The sequence below is a fragment of the Anser cygnoides genome, chromosome 16 (genome assembly GCF_040182565.1).
Source record: "Anser cygnoides isolate HZ-2024a breed goose chromosome 16, Taihu_goose_T2T_genome, whole genome shotgun sequence".
In the NCBI taxonomy this organism is placed as follows: Eukaryota; Metazoa; Chordata; class Aves; order Anseriformes; family Anatidae; genus Anser; species Anser cygnoides.
In genome coordinates this window covers 284,625-302,805 of record NC_089888.1, presented here as the reverse complement: position 1 = coordinate 302,805, position 18,181 = coordinate 284,625, and the positions used below count along the sequence as shown (strand labels likewise).

Below are 18,181 nucleotides of genomic sequence, written 5' to 3'. Positions count from 1 at the left end.
CACCACACTGAGCTCTCAGCACATCCTCTTTACATATTTGCTCATTGCTGACTGCTTGGAGCAGACACCAGCATCCCCGAAAACTGGAAAGCAAGGAAGAAAAATGGAGCCTGGGCTCAGGGGGCTGTAGAGATTGATTTACAAGGGAAGATTAGAAGAGCTAAATCTGTGCTGCTTGGCTAAACAACAACTAATGGGGGAGGGCTGGAAAACTGACTACAGGCATCTGGGGGGAGATGCTGCAGAGCGCAGGCCCAGAGCACGTCCTGGGGATGCTCACTTCTGCCCGGGCTCACAGAGCGCCACGCTCCCACGCCGCCACCAAGCAGGACAGGCGAGCAGAGCTGGGCAGCCCTGGTGCAGCACAGACCCTGAACCTCAGGGGCAGCCGTGCCCGGAACCCCCCCCGCATCCCCACCCCTGTTTGCCTCATTCTCTGAGAGGGAATCCTCCCCCATGGCTCAGCTCCTCTGCCCAAGGACAAGAGTGCCCACAACAGAGTGCTTCAGTTTGTTAAACAGGAAATAGTTCCCTTAGCCTAAAGGGCTAAACCCAAGAATTTTATGAAGCCATTAATTACTTGCTAATAATTAAAACAAAATTAAATGTGAACAGAGGTGCACATTCCTTATTAAAAGCGATTAAACAGGAAGCACAGATACACAAATAAAAATGACTTTGGGGCTGGAAAAGAAAGAAAATCAAACAAAAACTAGCCCGTAATAAAGGCGCACTCTGTTTGCTCCAACTCATAAAGCCTGAGTTCATCAATTTTCTTTAAATATTAGCAACTTAATTAAATCTCCTTTTTTCTCCCTTTAATCCCCTCCTCTATCTAAAATAGATCTGTCCACATGCAGAAGTTTGTAACTAGTGCTGACCCCATAATTCTATTAAAAAAAACACACACACACAAAGAAATCCACATCAAACTGACAGTAGCCTCAGGGGAAATTACAGTTCAGAAGAAGGATTAACTAGAGAACCCAGATTTTATGGAAACGGCATTGGCCCTTCGAAGAACACGTGGAGGTGTGGAAGAGGCATCCATGGAGGGCAGGCCCCAGCCACGTCACTGGGAGCCGCAGCGCCGTGTCTGCAAGGCTCCCGCACTCAGCCCTGCTCCTCAGCTGGCTCAGCCAGAGGGCTGGGGGCTCCCAGCCTCCCCAGGCAGGCACCACAGCTTCTCCCAGGCGCAGAAAGAGCCTGGCCCAGGCTGCTTTCAGCTCTGTGGAGCAATATCAACAGGGAACTGTTTTTGGTGCAGCTTGGTTTTTATTCTGAGTGGGGCGGGTGATGCGTTGAATGATGTGAAAGAGACTGTAAAATGGGTTAGTTTTAGGTTCCTGGGTTCATTTTGGAGATGAGGCTGTTGCTAGGCTACCTCTGGAGTTTGACAGGGCCTGATGCTTCGAGTCACCTCCCAGAGGAGCTGTGAATTAACTGTAACCGCATCGAGCGTCCTGGCAGAGGAGTGCGGCTTTCGAGTGTCTGCTGAAATGGACACAAATCACTGCTGAAATTCCACCTGGCCCACAGCCAAGAAGCCCATTTTCAAGCCTACTCCAGACTCACGACCAGACAGTCGAGGCCATCAGACAGCCCTGCTGCATGAGCTCTTGGGCATTTTCCTTTGGGGAGAGCCCGTGTCCCCACAGGAGCAGCTCTCCCCTGGGGCTGGTCCCAGCAGCTAGCGCTGCCTTCATCAGTATAAAAAGGGCGTCCTCCAAACACCCGAGAGCCACATGGCAGCCTCTCCACAACTCCTAGAAAAGGACAAAGCCCAGCAATCCCAAGGTGAACGGCTCACAGAATCACAGAATTGTAGGGGTTGGAAGGGACCTCCAGAGATCACCGGGTCCAACCCCCCCGCAAAAGCAGGTTCCTTAGAGCAGGCTGCCCAGGTAGGTGTCCAGACGGGCCTTGAATATCTCCAGAGGAGGAGACCCCCACAGCCTCCCTGGGCAGCCTGTACCAGTGCTCCGTCACCCTCACCGGGAAGAAGTTCTTTCTCATATTGGTGTGGAACTTCCTGTGATCCATTTTTTGGCCACTGCCCCTTGTCCTGTCCCCACAAACCACTGAAAAGAGGTTGGCCAAATCCCTCTGTCTCCCACACTTAAGATATTTGTAAACATTGATAAGATCCCCTCTCAGTCTTCTTTTCTCAAGGCTGAACAGACCCAGGTCTCTCAGCCTGACTCCTCCAGCCTCAGGATGCCATGTCCATAACCAGCATCCCCCTGCCCCAGGAGGTCACACTCTAGGCAAGTAGCAAGCTCCCAATGACAGATCCAGTCCTGCCCTGCACAGCACTGTATTCTGCCAGCAAAGGCTGCCTTGGGTTTGCCAGCATGCCCCTCTGCAGGGTGTGATAGCAACAGCAAGAGCCAGAACAGCATGAAGAGTCACTCCCTTGCAGAGAGGTGAGGGACAACCAGGTCTTTTCCAGGTGGGGAGACCAGAACGCTCAGTGCCTGCTATCACACCTTCTCACAGCGGAGCAGGATGATTACAAGCCTGAACATTCCCAGCACCTCCCTAGGTAAGGTCATCGGTGCCACCGCCTGTGCAAAGTCAAGTGTGAGACCGGCCCCAAGGGCAGCAAGACAGCACGGTGCAGCCCCTGGCCAGTGCTAAGGAGCACCCACCCACAGGCCTGATGGGCAGACCCCTGGCAAGCTCTATCACCAGTGCTGGCCCTCATAAGCCCTCCAAGCCCTGCATATCTAGACAAAGCACCTTCCACACTGCGTTGTGCAGGCCAGCCTGAGATGCATCAATCCTGAAACAACCTCCCTCTGGCCACATGCAGGAGCTGGGTTTTCACGCCACAACTAGAGTGGGACATCTGCTCTGCCAGCCCCAGTCTGCTCAGATGGTTAGCTCAGAAACAGCTGCAGCCTGCAGGTCCAACAGAGCACAGTCCTTCCAGGACCAGCAGGGAGCCTCAGGGAGGAATGAAGGGAAAAAAAAAAAAAACAACAAAAAAAAACACACACACAAAAAAAAACCACAAAAAACAGCACATCATCCCCATGCTGAAGGGACTACAGGATGGGGAACTGAACGACTCCAGGAAGACAAGGCTGTGCTTATTGCAGCAACTGCCAGTGCGGGAAGTTCCTGGTGCTCCAGCAGCACTTCAGCTCCCAGACAAGGCATGGAGCAGTGTGAGCAGATGCCCATCGCACCGGCCCAGCACGGTCTGCATGTCTGCCTTCCCAGAGACAGGGCTGAGCCTTCCCCACTGCCCCCACAACACCCAGCGCTGCACACCACGAGCTCCTACAAACCCAGTCCTTAGGGTACTGCCTCTGTGAGCAGCCTTCAGGCAGGGCCCCTCACCCCCACCAGGTTCAACCATGCTGCCAGCATGCCCTGCTCTGCACAGGCTTCATCAGCCCCCGGGATGCATAGGGTTACCTTACCTTCCCCACGTACAGTGGCTCCGTGCCTGTGTACTCCTCCACCACAAAGAACTGGTTCCAGACCCAGCCACGCTTCACTCGCCCGCTGACCAGCAGTGCGGGGTCCCCTGGCTGCCCCAGGCCAGGACCCTCTGCTGCAGTGTGCACAGCCCAGGCCCCCAGCTCCTGGATGGCACAGAGCAGCAGCAGCATGGTCCACGAGAAGCCCTGCAGACCCTTTGCCATTGCACTCTAGGAGGCTTTTGGACAGGCAACTGGCATCCTTAGGGGAAGAGTAGGAGGAAAGTCCACACCAGCAGCATTGGGCTCACCAGTCACTGCAGAGCATCCCCATCCCTGCTGCATGCCATGTCCTGCAGCTGGAGCCCTCCCATCCCAGCGGGCTAGAGTCACATCTGCAACTGCAGGCGTTCCAGACCACCCACTGCTAGCATGAGAACAGTCAATGCTGTTGCCTCACAAGCTGCTCCTGGGTCTCCAGAGAAGAGTCTGGCAGCTGGCATTTGTCCCCAGAGACAGGGCTGCACAGCTCCGAGCTCAGCTGCCGGCGGCCTTTCCAGGGAGCGGGGTCACTTGCAGCTTGCCGCCTGCCCCGCCACAGGCAGGCAGCTCCACAGCCGTGCATGGGGCACAGCTGCCCAGGACCAGAATCCACAGGGCGCAAGGGACAGCTTTTCCACACAAGGTTTCCCAGAGGAGTTAAGAGGACGAGCTGCTGTGGCCAGCCTCTGCCTGGGCTGTGGTGGCCTGAGGGGTCCAGCAGCACAGGGACCTGTGCTGTGCGCTCTGCTCACGAGCCCATTTGTAATTCCCGTCTTCAGGGGGGTGACATCCCAGCACCTGGTGAAGGGTCCTTGGCCCAGCTGATGCCAGTCGCTTCCATCCTCTGCCAGCTCACACAGGGAGGCGAAGGGCAGCCAGCAACATCCCCAGGAGCCTGGAAAATGCCAAGGTGTCAGTGCTGGTACGAGAGCAGGGCTCTGTGCCCCCCCACTGCCCCTGCACCCTCAGTCAGTACCCCTTCCCCCAAAAAAAACAAACCTCCCAGGTGCCCCACAGCAGTGCCTGGCCCTGCAATCCCTGCCGGGCCTGCAGGGCCGACAGGCGGGGGTGGGTGTGGGGAGCAAGCAGCAGATCTCTCATTGCTGCAGATGCTTGCTCCAGCAGGGACCAAGAAGGTCCAGCTCCGAGAGTGCCTCTCACCATGCTGCCCCGTTCGCCAAGGAGGCACGAGCTCTCCTGCCAGCCAGGCCTCACCGCTGCTGCCGCTGCACAGAGCCAGAGCTCACCAGGGCTGCGTGCAAAGGCACAGCTTGCTCTGAGGGATGCCAGCACCTGATGGTGGGACGTGCTGGCTGTCCTGCCCCCTCCACCAGTCTCGTGTTCCTGACACCTCACTTCTGCACCTGCAGGCTAGGAGAAAAGCACCTGTTCAAGGGCTCACCACCTGGCTGACAGTAAAGAAAACATTTTTTAAGAAAGGGTTCTACAGTAAGTTTCAAGCCACACTTGAGATACTAAGGATAGTGACATGAGACCTGGGGCCAAGGGTAAACTGCATTCGACAAGCAACTAAGCTCACTGGAAGCTCAATGGGGAGAGGGGGATAGGTATACAGCATCCGTCTCTCCCTCTACCAACACCCTGAGGTTCCTGAGATTCCACCAGAGCTCTGCAACACCAGCCACAGCCAGAATTGCTCGTGAAGCATGCGCACCTTCACTACTTTTGCAGAGACTCTCCTGTCATCTCTTACTCTAAATAGCAGAGGGAAAAGAGGAGGGACTATCCTGGACCATGTGCACGAGGCAGTAGATAGGCATCTGCTCCCTAGAGAAGGGCAACTGGGCAGCTGCCTGGACCATGCTCTGCGCAGCCCCCTGCATGACTCTAAACAGCCCTAGCAGTTCAGAGCAGGGAAAACTAGCAAATATTGCCTTAGCCCTTCCTTGCACTTGCCATTCCCCTATTGTGACCGCAGCTACAGGGCAAATTCTCAAAGCATCCAACAAGCTGCACTACTCGTTCTGCATTTCCTTGTCTGGGCAAACACTGAGAAGCACAGGGCATTTGACCTGAGGAAGTGCCTGACACCATTCAGTACTGCCTATCAATGGCTCACATGTAGTGTGTCATGCAACGCGCACAGATATATTCACACACAAGGGCTCACACTCATACTTCATCACATGCACAGCTGAGAGCACTCATGTACACAGTCACTCCTTTTTGTCCATATTTGTGCCTTGTTTGGGTGGACACATGCCAGTTCTCCCTCAACATACGCATGCTGTATTCTGTGCACACATGCGCATATCTCACACATGCAAGCCCTGTGTGCTTCATGCTTCAAGGAGCACAGAGTCTCCAGTGTATTTCTTTGTTAGGAATCATGGTGCAGAAGTACTAACATTCCTTCCCACCCCTCTCCCCTGATGGGCAGTTTCTTATTAAGACATCTTCATACCAACTACATAAGGTTGTTGGCAACGGCAAAGCTCCCTCTTGCAGTCAGGCCTCCCCACGCAGGAGCAATTCTTGCCACTGCTCCAGAAGGGCCAGTTACACTTGCCAATATAGGGGCAAAAATCCCTATGATCAAACATGACAAAATATTTAACATGGCAGACTACATATAGGGGAGTAGGATGACTTGTATACAGATGGACTGGCTTGTTCCTTCCCACTGTTATAAGTGTGTTAGGGTAAAGCAACTGCACCTTTCATGTATCAAACACAGATGCAAAAGTCCCTACTCTAGAGCTGCCCCACCTGCATCAGACGTCAGAGCAGGAGATTCACAATGACAATAACAGGACACATACAAAACTGTTTAATCATTCTTGCATGGATATATAGAAGATACATAAAACAAGATACAGAGCATCGCTGCCACAAACAGTCTCTCTCCAATTTCTCACATCTGGGAAATTTATAGCTATTTTAGAGTGAGTTCCCCAGATAGTGAGAGATGTCAATAAACTGAATAGCACAAGTCGTGCCAGAGCAAGAGCTTCAAGCCAGCATCCAGGGCATACAATAAGTTTGGGAAGAACCCCCTACCCAGCATCTCTGCCCCTGCTACTCCGCAGTACTTTTGCAGGCAGTGCTTCCAGATGTGTCCAAAGTCCCTGTACAAGTACATTGTACCTGATAAATGCAGATGCCAGAAACAGAACTTAACAAATAGCCCATTTGTCCATGTTCTCAAGGTCTACTACATAAGCAGAGCCTTAGGGAGAAGCAGTCACCAGCTGTAGACATCTCCTGCTGCCTGCCGTGAGGCCCTCTCTTTCCTTGCCATCCAGGCTGCTCCATAAAGCCCTGTCAGAAGCCTTACAGGGCAGCAATGCCACCCACTACCAGACAGAACAGTTCTGCAATTACTGAAGACCTCCTGAGCCTGCGGCAAAGCTGAAGGAAAGCCAGCACAACGGTGAAGTGCAGGCATGATAAGTAACATTAGCCAGCAGGCAGCACCAACGCTGGCTCAGTGAGGGCGGTAGGAGCCACCCCTGTTCCTCTCACCACGCCATTCCGCACCGTGACCTGACTACCCGAGCCATACAACAGAGACTAGCCCTGTATGCATGCAGGGATGGCATTGCACTGCCACCGTGCATTTTCTTTCAGCCTCACCAGAGTTACAACGCATAAATGGAAGCAACTAAATCCAAAACACTGTCAATAAACCAGTAAAAGCAGCAATTTGAATGCACACACTAAAGCAAAGCAGAGAAGCGTACGCAAGGGCAAAAGGCGCCGCAGTAGGCGAGCGCAGCTCCAGCGGGGCCACTCCCCAGTTGGCGGAGGAGCTGGCCCACAGTTCCCAAGGCAACTTGCTCAGCCCTGTTGCATCTCAGCACTCTGCCGAGCTGCGACTGCCATGGAGAGGAGCATCCCGCTGAGCGCGCATGGGCTGGGCTGCCGTTGCTGTGGGAACCACAACCTTGTGTTTTGAGTCCCAGCCATTATGCTGCTTGTTACATTTAACAGATTTCTCATCTTACTGCTATGCCTGAGCTAATGTGGTTTGCTAGGGGCTGTCTCATATTGCCGAAGTTCAGCTACATTCAGCTGAGCTGTTTGCAGGCTCTTCCTATGGGTTGCGACAGACACGGCGCATCCCAGTCTCTCTCAATGCACCTGCCAAGTACTTGGGTCCCAGATTCTACCCAGCCCAATGCACGCTCCAGATCTTGATACTCAGAGCCACCTAGAAACAGACACAGAGACACATCTCTGGCTAGGCTCAATGCCACAAACTAGATTCTTCTCCACCCATAAATTCTCAGCCTATTTCTCTTCTGTCAAAGCTTCAGTCACAGCTAGGGTCAGCGTTGAGTCACTTTTCAGCATGCACACCTTTCTTTCTGACTGGCACATCACAGAGCTCTTCCAGAGGCAAAGAACCCAGATCCCCAAGCCCTGCTTGTGTATTTGTTGCAGCAGGATTCAAGGTACCCCCATAGCACCACAGAAAGTTCTGAGCACAGCATTTATTTCCTCACACTATTCAAGAACGTTCACCAACAGCTGGAAGTGCCACTTCTCGCTGCCACACGTGAGCAGCAGAGCCATAAATAACTAAGTGGGAGCTGCTGCAGCCAGACTCAGCCCCCAGCACAGCATCCTGAGCAGACAGCAGCCCACAGCTGCAGGTGCACAGCACACATGCACCCACATGGCCGCACGCCTGGGCTCTTGCTGTGCCAGGCAGGCTTTCATGCACGCAGCAAAGCACTAGGCTCTCGCACCACCCTGAGATGCCCTCCCTCCTGCTGCTGCTGCTCTGTCATCCCCGCTTCCCAATTATCAGCACAGCTCCCCCTCTCCTCCCCGCAAGAGCTTGTGCAGTTTGTCGGTGTGTATTTGGCACAGTCGTACTGTACATCATGTTGACAGTAGAAATTACATCCTGAGCTTATGTTTTACACTCTGCACTGTCAGAACTCACCGCAGCCCAGTGATCAGGACAAATTGAATAGCATCCCGTCCGTGTCAATATTTATTTCATTTTACAAATGCAGCCTGATGCAGGGGAAAGAAGGCAGGGGAAGGGGAAGACACTGGCAGGCAATAGCAGATGAAAGCAGCACTGCCTGATGCATCACAGCCCTGCAGTGTGCTGTAACATTGCTCAACACGGCTGCAGTCCCAGAGCTGGGGGAGTGGTGCTACACTAGCCCAGAGCCTGCCATTCTGGCCAGAAGCCACTTAGTGCCCTGGGAGCTCACAGCACTCCCCATGCCTGCAGCCATGTTGAAAGGTCTGACACACCAGCATCGTTCCTGAGACAAGCCCTTACAATCATCAGAAAACACAGAGCCCACCATCAGCTCTGAAGGATGCAGCAAGGCAGGAGAGCTTTTGCATGCCTGGAGGCACTCAGCTCCGCAACGCCCTGTGGCAGAGCATCACCTGCCTGTGACAGTGCCAGGCCTGCTCCAGTGGACATGAGGAAGCAATGGCTACGGCAGGAAGGTGGCTGGTCAGAAACGACAGCTCAGCCCCAGTCCCCTGGAGCACAGACATGGCCTTCAAGGCTCGGTTAGCCAGGGGCTGGACTCATTCAAACAGGGCATCAGCTACCCAGCTCCAGCCAGCCCACAAACACTGAAGGGGCAAACCACAGCACCGCAGGGACAGCCTGCAGGATGGCTGGCTGCTGCTTCTAGCACAGGCATGTGGACACCCAACCTCACTGCTGGAGACTGGGAGCCTGTGGACTCTCATGCTGCCAACATCTCCTCATGCTCTGCTCCCCACTGGCTTCCAAAGTGCAGAGCAGGCAAGGACAAAGGCACTGGGGAAGAGCTGCAGCATTCCTGCATCCCAGTCTTGTTAGTCTGGAGCTAGTTCCTCAGTAGTCACGAGGAAGCCACATTGGTCTAGCACTGCTCCATCAGCTTTGGCACTAAGTATAGCTGCCACACAGGGAAAGTGGATAGAAGAGCATGGGAAGACACAAGGAGAAGGCTGGAGATAGATGTAGAGCACAAACGCAGCCTTGCCAGCAGTTCACAGTGATGCTTCCAGCAGGCAGGACTACAGCACCTTTGCAGACAACCCAGGACAGGAGTCAGAGAGACAAAAGTTCCTGCTAGGCTCCCCAGCAACCAGCCAGACGTGCATCAGCATTGGAGTGGCAAGAAGAGTACAGCTTCACACTGACAGCTTCTTTCCCAAGTACATAAGCCCAGCTGGAAACCCCCTCCAAAGAGGGGGGCAGACCTCCAGTACCAAGCAGACCTCTCCATTCTCTGCCCAACACCTCCTGAATCAAATGTGCTTTTACCCAGGAGCTCAGCAGGCCAGCCTGAAGGGCAGCTCTGCCATCTCCTGCACACAGCAACGACGGCAGAGAGCAGGGAGCCCAGCACCACACACACTCACCAGCTGTTTCAGCCACGAGGGAAGAGCTGAGGCCTCCTGCAAACATAAGCACAACAGCTCTGGGGCCCACACTAGTGCCAGCTCAGAGTCAGCATCCCTGGCCACACGGAGCCCCACCTGCCTCACACCTTGAGCATGGGTGGCATGCCAGTCCAGCCTCAGACAATTCTCTGGGATACGGGACAGCAAAAAGCCTGCCATTACTTTACCAGCAATTTTTTTTCTCACACTGCCTGCAGTGCAGCACACAGCGTGTAACTGTGCCTCCTCCTGTTAAACAGGATTCAAATCCACTTAATGCTCCCTTTCCTGGGAAAAGGAACAGGCTGGCTAGTGCATACTTCCACTATCTGATGCATGGAGGCAATACAAGCACGGCAAGGCTGCTACAAAGCTTTAAGATGGTTCATAATCTCCAGGCCTAGGGCTAAGACATGAACTTGGGCTCTCTGGAGCTCACTTTCTGTACTGGATATTGTAAGACAAGATGAGTTTTTTTTTTTTAAAAAAAACTTTTATGAACTTCTCTTCAAAATCCAGAGAAGAGGGAGGAGGCAGTTTTGCCAGACATGTGATGCTGTCAACTCCAGAGCAGGCCACATGGGCACACATCAAAAATGTATACAAGTGCCCGACGTCCCCCACACTGCCTCTGATAACAATGCACCTCAGTACCACACCCACTGTGGACCACTGCACCATGCCCAAGCACCCATCTATGTGCCCTTATCTTCCCACAGCTCCTTCTTAGCATCCGAGAGGCATTTTAAAAGTACCCCTTTGGGCTGGACAACAGAATAGTCACAACACCCGTCAGCTTCAGCCCTACAGATTTGGAGATTTACAGATTTACGGATTTTCAGCCCTATCAGCTCTGCAGATTTAATATACTATGGACCAACATCACCACCATCCCCTCTGCACCATTACAGCCACCATAAATAAGTGTTTTTGGCTGGAATACATCATTTTGCCTCACAAATTCCATAAGTGACATCAACACTAGTGACAGAAAAGGTGCAGAATGCCCACTCACATCAAGAGCAGTTACGATCATAGCCACTGCACTGCAAGTTCCCATTCCATAGCAGATTCCATCAGTGACACAGCACTTAAGGTCCAATACTTTGGTGAAACAAAGCTGGACATCCTGTCTGAATAATGTGGTACCAGGGAGAGCAACTGCAGGCTAGACAGGTTGCCACCACTGCAAGCTCTGGAACCCCCCCTCACAGCATCCCCTCTGCTGAAATTCATGCACAAGGCACACTCTAATTCGGTGCCCTTTCCATAATCTCAACACATTTACCAATCAAGTAATATAGAAATGGCTGGAGATATTGATCTGAATGGCACTGTGAGTAAAAATGCTGAAGATAAGTGGCCAAGAGATTCAAAACTGTAACTGTAGAGGCTTTTGAAAGAGGATATTTAAATTACTTTTATTTTTGCTTACACAGCGAAAGGCCTTTGTAACCACAGCTACCAGATAAACTTATCCCAAGTGCAGGTCCAGACTTTGCAAAGCAATGTTTGATAGCAAGCTGCCTTTCAGCAAGTCTTCTGTCCTGATCCAGAGCACATGAAACAGGCAGATAATGATATAATGTCACCCCAGCCACAGCTTTGACAACAGGGAAGAAAGCCCATTATACTTAGTGAAAATTTAGCCGTGCTTGTTCTTGAAGTAAATCTCTTGGCTTCCTCCTTCTGTTTCCTTGGAATTATTCTCCCAGAGGACTTCTTCCTCTGCTTTTCTTCCCAGGTGAACTTGCACACACTTCAGGTAAAGCTCTTTTTCCAGAGGAATTTCTACTTACACAATGCTCAGGACCGTATGACTAAACACCCATTTTCTCCCTTCTTTTTAAGTTGCTTTAAGTTTAATTATTGTCCCCTCTGATGCTGCCTTTTGAAATTCCAATAAAATGGCGCAGCAACTGTCAGAGCAGGACCTATTCATGACCTTTTGACTTCTCATGCTCAGTCACTTTCTGCTATCAGACACACTGGGAGGAACAGTATTTGTTAAATGCTTGCTCTCATGCATGCAGTCTTTGGGAAAAAAAAAAAGTTTTTTTCAAAGTTCAGGAGATTATTTCCTCTACATCTTCTTCGGTCCAAGTTTCAAAGAAATTTTAATTACAAAGAAAATCTCAAAGTCTGCCTTAGGGAAGAGGGTTTTACAGCCATAACGGTCTCGCTCTGCAGCGATTCTTTTCCAAAACGGAATTTTCATGCCTTGTCTACGTGAATACAATGCTTTTAATTTGCCTTTAAAAACAAATTCAGAGGAGGAGAAAGCAAAGACAACTTCCTCTTGCCCTGACTACATACACAATTCGCTCTTCCCAGGCCTGAGAGAAACCACCTCTAAGCCAAGAATGAAAAGAAGGTGTGGAGCGGCTCTGCGCCCAACGCACCCGCAGCCCAGCTGCCGCACTGAGCAGAGCAAGCTGCACCCGCCAGTTCCCAAGGGCAAGGAGCCAGCTCTGACTAACCAGGCAGAGTGGTCAGTCTCCAAAACAAATTGCTGTCCCAGCTGAGCAGGCAAAAGCTCTGCCTCTGGCTGCCAAGGAGGCAGGTTGGATGGGAGAAACCATAGCACCCAGAGAGTATTGCTGTCCACATCCAGAGCCTAGAAACTGCCTGACCCTGGGAACGGCAGCCACTGCCCCCAAAGCCCTAGAGCACACCAGGTGCTCCCTGTGCCCCATTCAGCACGGGTACTGCAAGTGCTTGCACTGCCCATCTGTTACACGCAGCTCTGCTAACCCCCACCAGTCACCCCACTCCCTCGACCTTCCCACCGCTCCCCGCGGGATCCTGCTTGCTGCAGTCACGCACACAACACCTAGCATAGGTTCCGAAGAGAGCAGTCAGAGGTGTTTCCCTCCCTCATCCCAGAGAGGAGGTCTCCCCCACCTCACAAATCCCCAGTCAGCTCCAGCAGCAGCAGCCTCTGACACCAGAGCAACAACACAGCCCCAACAGGCCCTGCCTCCACATCCCTCTGCCAGTTCAATGCAGTGCTAAAGCCTGAGCCTAGAGCAGCTCGGGGAGCACCCATCAGCACCAGCACAGCTGGGCTGTCGTTACTGTAACACACATGCATTGGCATAGAGCACAACCCATGTAGCGGACACTGCTGCTGCTGCCACCCTGCCAAGCGTCACGTATCTCTGATCCAACGGGAGAGAGAAGGCTGATCCCAAAGGATGATTCAGGGAATCACAGGCCAGGCACTCTTTCCTGTGAACCTGACTAACTGCCTGAAGTACTAACAAAAAAGCAAAACAAAGCACTTGAGCACTCAGCGATGACAGGGCACAACTACTCTTTCCTTTGCATAGCAAAGCTGTGTGCTAGGACCCACTGATTTGCTGCAGAAGAGAAAGGAAACACAACCTATCTGTTCAGGTTCTCAAAGGCTGGTAGAGCAGGATCATTAGCAGAGGCAGCAGAAGAATCAGTTCTCAAGGGCTGAGTGCAGACAAAACCAAGAGGGTAAACACAAAAACAAACAACCAATAAAAAAAAAAAAGGACATGTCCCATTGCCACAAGCCCAGATCTGACAAAGATTGAAAGTGAAAAACAAGCAATGAGTTCAATCATGATCTGCCAGAAAATGCCAAGGGGGCCCATGTAGGAAGCAAAATCCATAAAAGACATGAGATTATATCCTAGCCAAGGCTATTGCAAGAAACTTGTGAAGGGCAGCACTGAGCCAGGGGACTGGCCAAACAGCAACTGACAGCCAGTGCCAAATTGGCATTGGCATTATCACCCAGGTGTAGCTGAAAGAGTACAAGGAGACACCATCCCTAGCTGGGCAAGACGAGGTGACATTGCTGATCCTGCAATGCCTGCCTGTAGCACTGGACATCAACTCAGCCACCACGCTTCCTGCACATCCCTGCCCTCGGCATGCCACCAAAGGCAGAAAGGGCATCAGGGATCCTTTGCATCCACAGACCAAGGAGGAGTGGTGCTAGCTACTGGGAAAACACCTGCAGCCACTGGCAGCATCTCTGTAACAGCTGCTGGAGTGGACTACGTTCCACCATGGGGAGAAAGCTTCAGAGGTCAGCACAGGTCTTTGATTTTAGGATCTGGATCTTAGACACATCTGAAATTTATCCCCTAACAAATGCCCTGTACAGAGTCGGAGTTGCATTCCCATCTTTTATGACCCACTGCACTTCATGAGGAGCCAGCAGTGCTCCCATACAGCAGGGCAGAGAACAGCCCCAAGCCTCCATTGCCACCACCAGAGCTGATCTCCCAAGCACAGTCCAAAGACATATAGAAACCACCTTCACTCCCCTCACCTCAGGTGAGAGTGCTTTCTATCAGCATCACTACACCCCACTTACGGCCACTCCTTCAGCCCCTGTAAGCCAGCAGAAGTGATGAGAAAGTAACGGCACAAGCACTGGGCTGCCTGAAGCAGGGTGAGTGGAATCAAGGCTGACAGACCAGACAAGTGGGCATCTGGATAGGAGTTAAAGGACAGATTAAAATAAAAGACACAAAATGGAATTCTTAGACTTTGAAAAATGTGGAAGGAATTGGGTTCTTTTAATCAAATGTTTGGCAGATGTATGAATTATTTATCACTCAATATTGTGTGCTTAAATAGAAAATTGAAGATGTTCACAGCTTTCTTGTCTGCAACTCTCTACCTCCCCTGCAAGTCCCCCCAAATTCCTACAGAGAATAACAAGTGGGTATTATTGAACCAGAAGGGTTCAAAGCAGCTTCCTTCAATTTACTGCTTGGGGTCTGAGGTCAGGCTCAGACTCAATACTCTAGTTAAATAAATACTATGGCAGGTACCCATCACTCTCAGGAAGGTCTTGCTGCTGATCATTCTTCTTCCCTATATATTTTAATACTTTTGGCAATTTTGTTCCTGGAAATCTCTCAGTCTTTATGATAGGAGACATGATCTCTCTTTCTAGTGTGTATGAGACAAGGGAAGTGTCTTCCTTCATCAGCATGTTGCCCTTCCTAAGATAAGACCACGGTCATCGTAGCATCCACATGGAAGTTAGGAAGTCACAGGGAGAGAACAAGGGCAGTGAAAAGCAGAACAAGTCTTGGGGGATTTGCACCACAGGTCTCACACCTGCACCTTTAACAGTGCTTTCTGCCAGTATAACAGGACAATTAAGTCATTCACAGCCTAAATCAGAAGCAGACGCTGACGTTCTGTTGCTGATACCTCCGGCCAAAAGCAGCCTGTGAAGATGCAAGGGACTTCCTCAGCACCTCAGGACAAGCTCCGCAGCAGTAAACAGCTGTCAGGAAGGTGGAAGAATGAGAGTAATTAGTCTCTTCAATGCCAATTTCAGCCTGATCTTTCACACTTAAGAAAAGTGTTCCAATGCTTTTCTTATTTTCGGAGGAGCTCATTAAATAAGAATTAGAAACAAGATAGTAGAACAGATAAGAAAATTGTTTCTGCAACAATAACATGCCAAAATCCACTGCTCTGCATCTGCACTCCTCAGCCTCCTGATCTACCAGACCTGCCCCTGGAACATCCACGCCCAGCTGGGCTGACAGCACCACACCACCATGGGTCACTCCAAACTGCACTGCCATTGCCATCAAACCACCACCACCTGAGCAGTGCTGTCTTGCCTAAACACAGGCTTTGCTGGTATGTTGAAGAGGCAGCTCCAGGCCTAAACTTTTCTGCTCTCCAGAAATTACTGAGAAACCACAATGGGGAAAGAGAAGGAATCTTGGTACCACAGAAGTTGAGGAACCTGAAGTTGAACATTGTACAGTCTTATACCCCAAACAGGAAGCAAATATGCTTTGTTAAGAGACAGCACTGCTCAGAAAAATCCACTGCAGTTGGCAGATAACCCTGGTAGCTGGGTCTAATACATGAGAAGCACGTATTAGCTATCAGGACCGGAAAAGTAAATCTGAGAGTTGGCTTCTCCAAGAAGGAGGAGGAGTTCCAGTGGGAACTGAGCCACCACAGTTGCCCACCACAGAGCAACTGGAGCCCTCTGAGATCCCTCAGGTTGCACTTCAAGCAGAACCAGGCCAGTAACAAGGTGTTCCTGACAAGGGCCACGAGAGCCTCACAGACTCCAAAGGGACTCTGAATTGCCACCCAGGACTCATTCAAAGCAAAGCCCACCTCACCCTCAAAAACACAGCTAGGAGGAATTTGACCCTCTTGTTGGGGACCTACAAGCTGGAGCAAATGGGCCAGGTCTCTAAGCAGGCAATCCTCACAGCACACTGCTCACTGGTAAATAAAGGCTTTCTCCAATCTATAACAGACTAAAAGGTTACTACCTCCATGTAAGCAACGTACAGACAACAGCAATAGGCTAAATTTTGCATTCAGTCATTAATGATAGATGTATTATTTATTTGGAATCATTGCTTCATTCTCTGAATTACTTCACCACTACCAGCTTCTGAGGATGTGCACCACTTGGAGAAAGACCCTTTCCAGAGTAACATCAGCTGCAACTGCCAGCCCCACAGCTCGGCAGGATAAGTGCTATTTCACTTCCCCGGGAAAAAGAAGCAAGATTAGCCAAAGGCTGTTCACTGCATGCAGATACCACAAGGTCACATACACTCTGGATAGATGACATTTGGCACTCCTGCACGCTGTCAGATGTTCAGAGGGAGCTAGTAAAACCACTTATTGGCCCCCAAAAGCTCACTTGCCAGATTCAGAAAAGACTGACACAGCTCCCTCTTGCATTCCACTCCCCACCCAAGCCCTACTTGCACCCATAACTCAACTTCTCTGCTGCAAGAAGACGGAAACATCAGGAGGTTATGCCAAATCCATTGGCCAGGTCAGCACTGGCCCAGCAGGTCTTGGTGACGCTGGGGGCTAGCGTCCCAGAGAAGAGAGAGCACGCGGGAACCAGCCTGCTGTGGAGCAGTGGCCCCTTCTGCCCAACACTGCCACAGCCCTGGACTTTTCCTCTCCACCCCTCCAGGCACACAAAGGTAGAGGTGCCCCAATACCACCACTGTATAAACAACAGCAGGCAATGAACAGAAATGACAAAAGCCCTCTCCTTGGAGGAACCAGTCCCACAGGCATGAGGCTGAGTCAGGAAGGAAACGTGGTCACACTACAGACCCACGCACAAAAAAAATAATAAAAAAAAAATCACACTAATGCAAAACCAGAAGCTTTTAGCATCCTGTCCAGTAAAATCAAATTTTTATATCCTTCCATGCCCAATAAATTCTGTTCACAAAGAACAAGGGGAAAAAAAAGGAAATAAAAGCCTTGATAAATGCTGGAAGAGCAGGGAGCTCACACTGACTCCCAGCCCAGCGTAGCTCCTGGATAATCTAGGCAATAGTTTATTTTTCTCTCCAGTATCATTTTCCCAGCTTGATCTCTACTGTCGCAGTATGATGGTTTCACCCCATTAGCCTTGCTTAAAAAAGTGATCCCAGGACTGTGAGTGTTATTGCCCACATAAATCAGGAGGCTTTGAATACGGAGCACCTTTAAATAAACAGCTGATGGAAGTGAAGTTCCGGGATCATTATTAATAGCTTTTCATTTCTGTGTCCGCTGTGCTGTGACATTCTTTCCCAGCAGAAAGCCTCCGCTTCCTATCCCCAGTACATCTGATCCCATGAGTCCTCCAGTCAGAATGAATGACTGTACCTTTTTGTTAATTGCATAGCCCGTTCCACAAACTGAATACTAATATTAACTAGCAAGAGGAGGAGAGTTCACAGAGCGGGAGCAAGAGGACAGTTTGAAGACAGGCACGCCAGCCCCACTGCCTTCCCCTGCGCACAGGGGTGAGAAGCGCTCAGCCTCTTGCTTCCCTCTAAGCAAGGGAAGATCCTAGCACTTCCAACACACACCAGTAAACCCCACAACAGGTCACAAGAGCCCACTCCATTTCCAGATAGTCTGCCTGGGGAGCATGCCCTACCTACACTGGCAGGAACACTAAGGTTGCCCTGCTCCACCACACTTTGCACATGCCCCTCCAAACAGAATGACACCTTTTGCTCTCCTCATTGCATGCAGCTCCTGGCCAAGGCCAAAGGGACACAGACCCATGGAGAGGCAGCCACTTCAGAACAGTCCTGTCAGCACTTACAGGTACAAAGACTTCACCTTTCCGGACCCATCCGTCTCTTTCTACTAGCATGACTTGTCTAGGGAGGAATCACTCACTCTCCTCCCTCCGCCTTCAGCAATTAGGGGGCTCTCAGACAGCTGCAGGCAGATGCACAGCAGCACAGGGCTGGTGGGAATTCTAATTGCCACAGACAGATCTGAGGTCAGCAACAGCAACTGGAGAAAGGCAAATCACCCACTCCCTT

At 51.1% G+C, this 18,181-nt stretch overlaps 2 protein-coding genes across 4 annotated transcripts in view; both read right to left on the bottom strand.

The window, feature by feature from the left end:
* CDH22 (cadherin 22) overlaps nucleotides 1-18,181 on the bottom strand; it is a 79,706-nt gene that overhangs the window by 48,963 nt on the left and 12,562 nt on the right. Inside the window, exon 1 of one of the 3 annotated variants that reach the window (XM_013198518.3) lies at nucleotides 3,432-3,656. The exons of 1 other annotated variant lie outside the window; for it this stretch is intronic. In XM_013198518.3, coding sequence (XP_013053972.2) covers nucleotides 3,432-3,656 — 225 coding nt within the window. Of the gene's footprint in view, nucleotides 1-3,431; nucleotides 3,657-18,181 lie in introns of those variants that run through there. One more of the 3 variants, XM_013198519.3, reaches the window with a different exon arrangement.
* Nucleotides 4,230-18,181, bottom strand: part of SLC35C2 (solute carrier family 35 member C2) — a 69,237-nt gene continuing 55,285 nt past the window's right edge. The window contains exon 10 of the transcript XR_010825292.1: nucleotides 4,230-4,368. The gene's annotated coding sequence lies outside the window, so the exon portion shown is untranslated. The remainder of the gene's footprint in view (nucleotides 4,369-18,181) is intronic.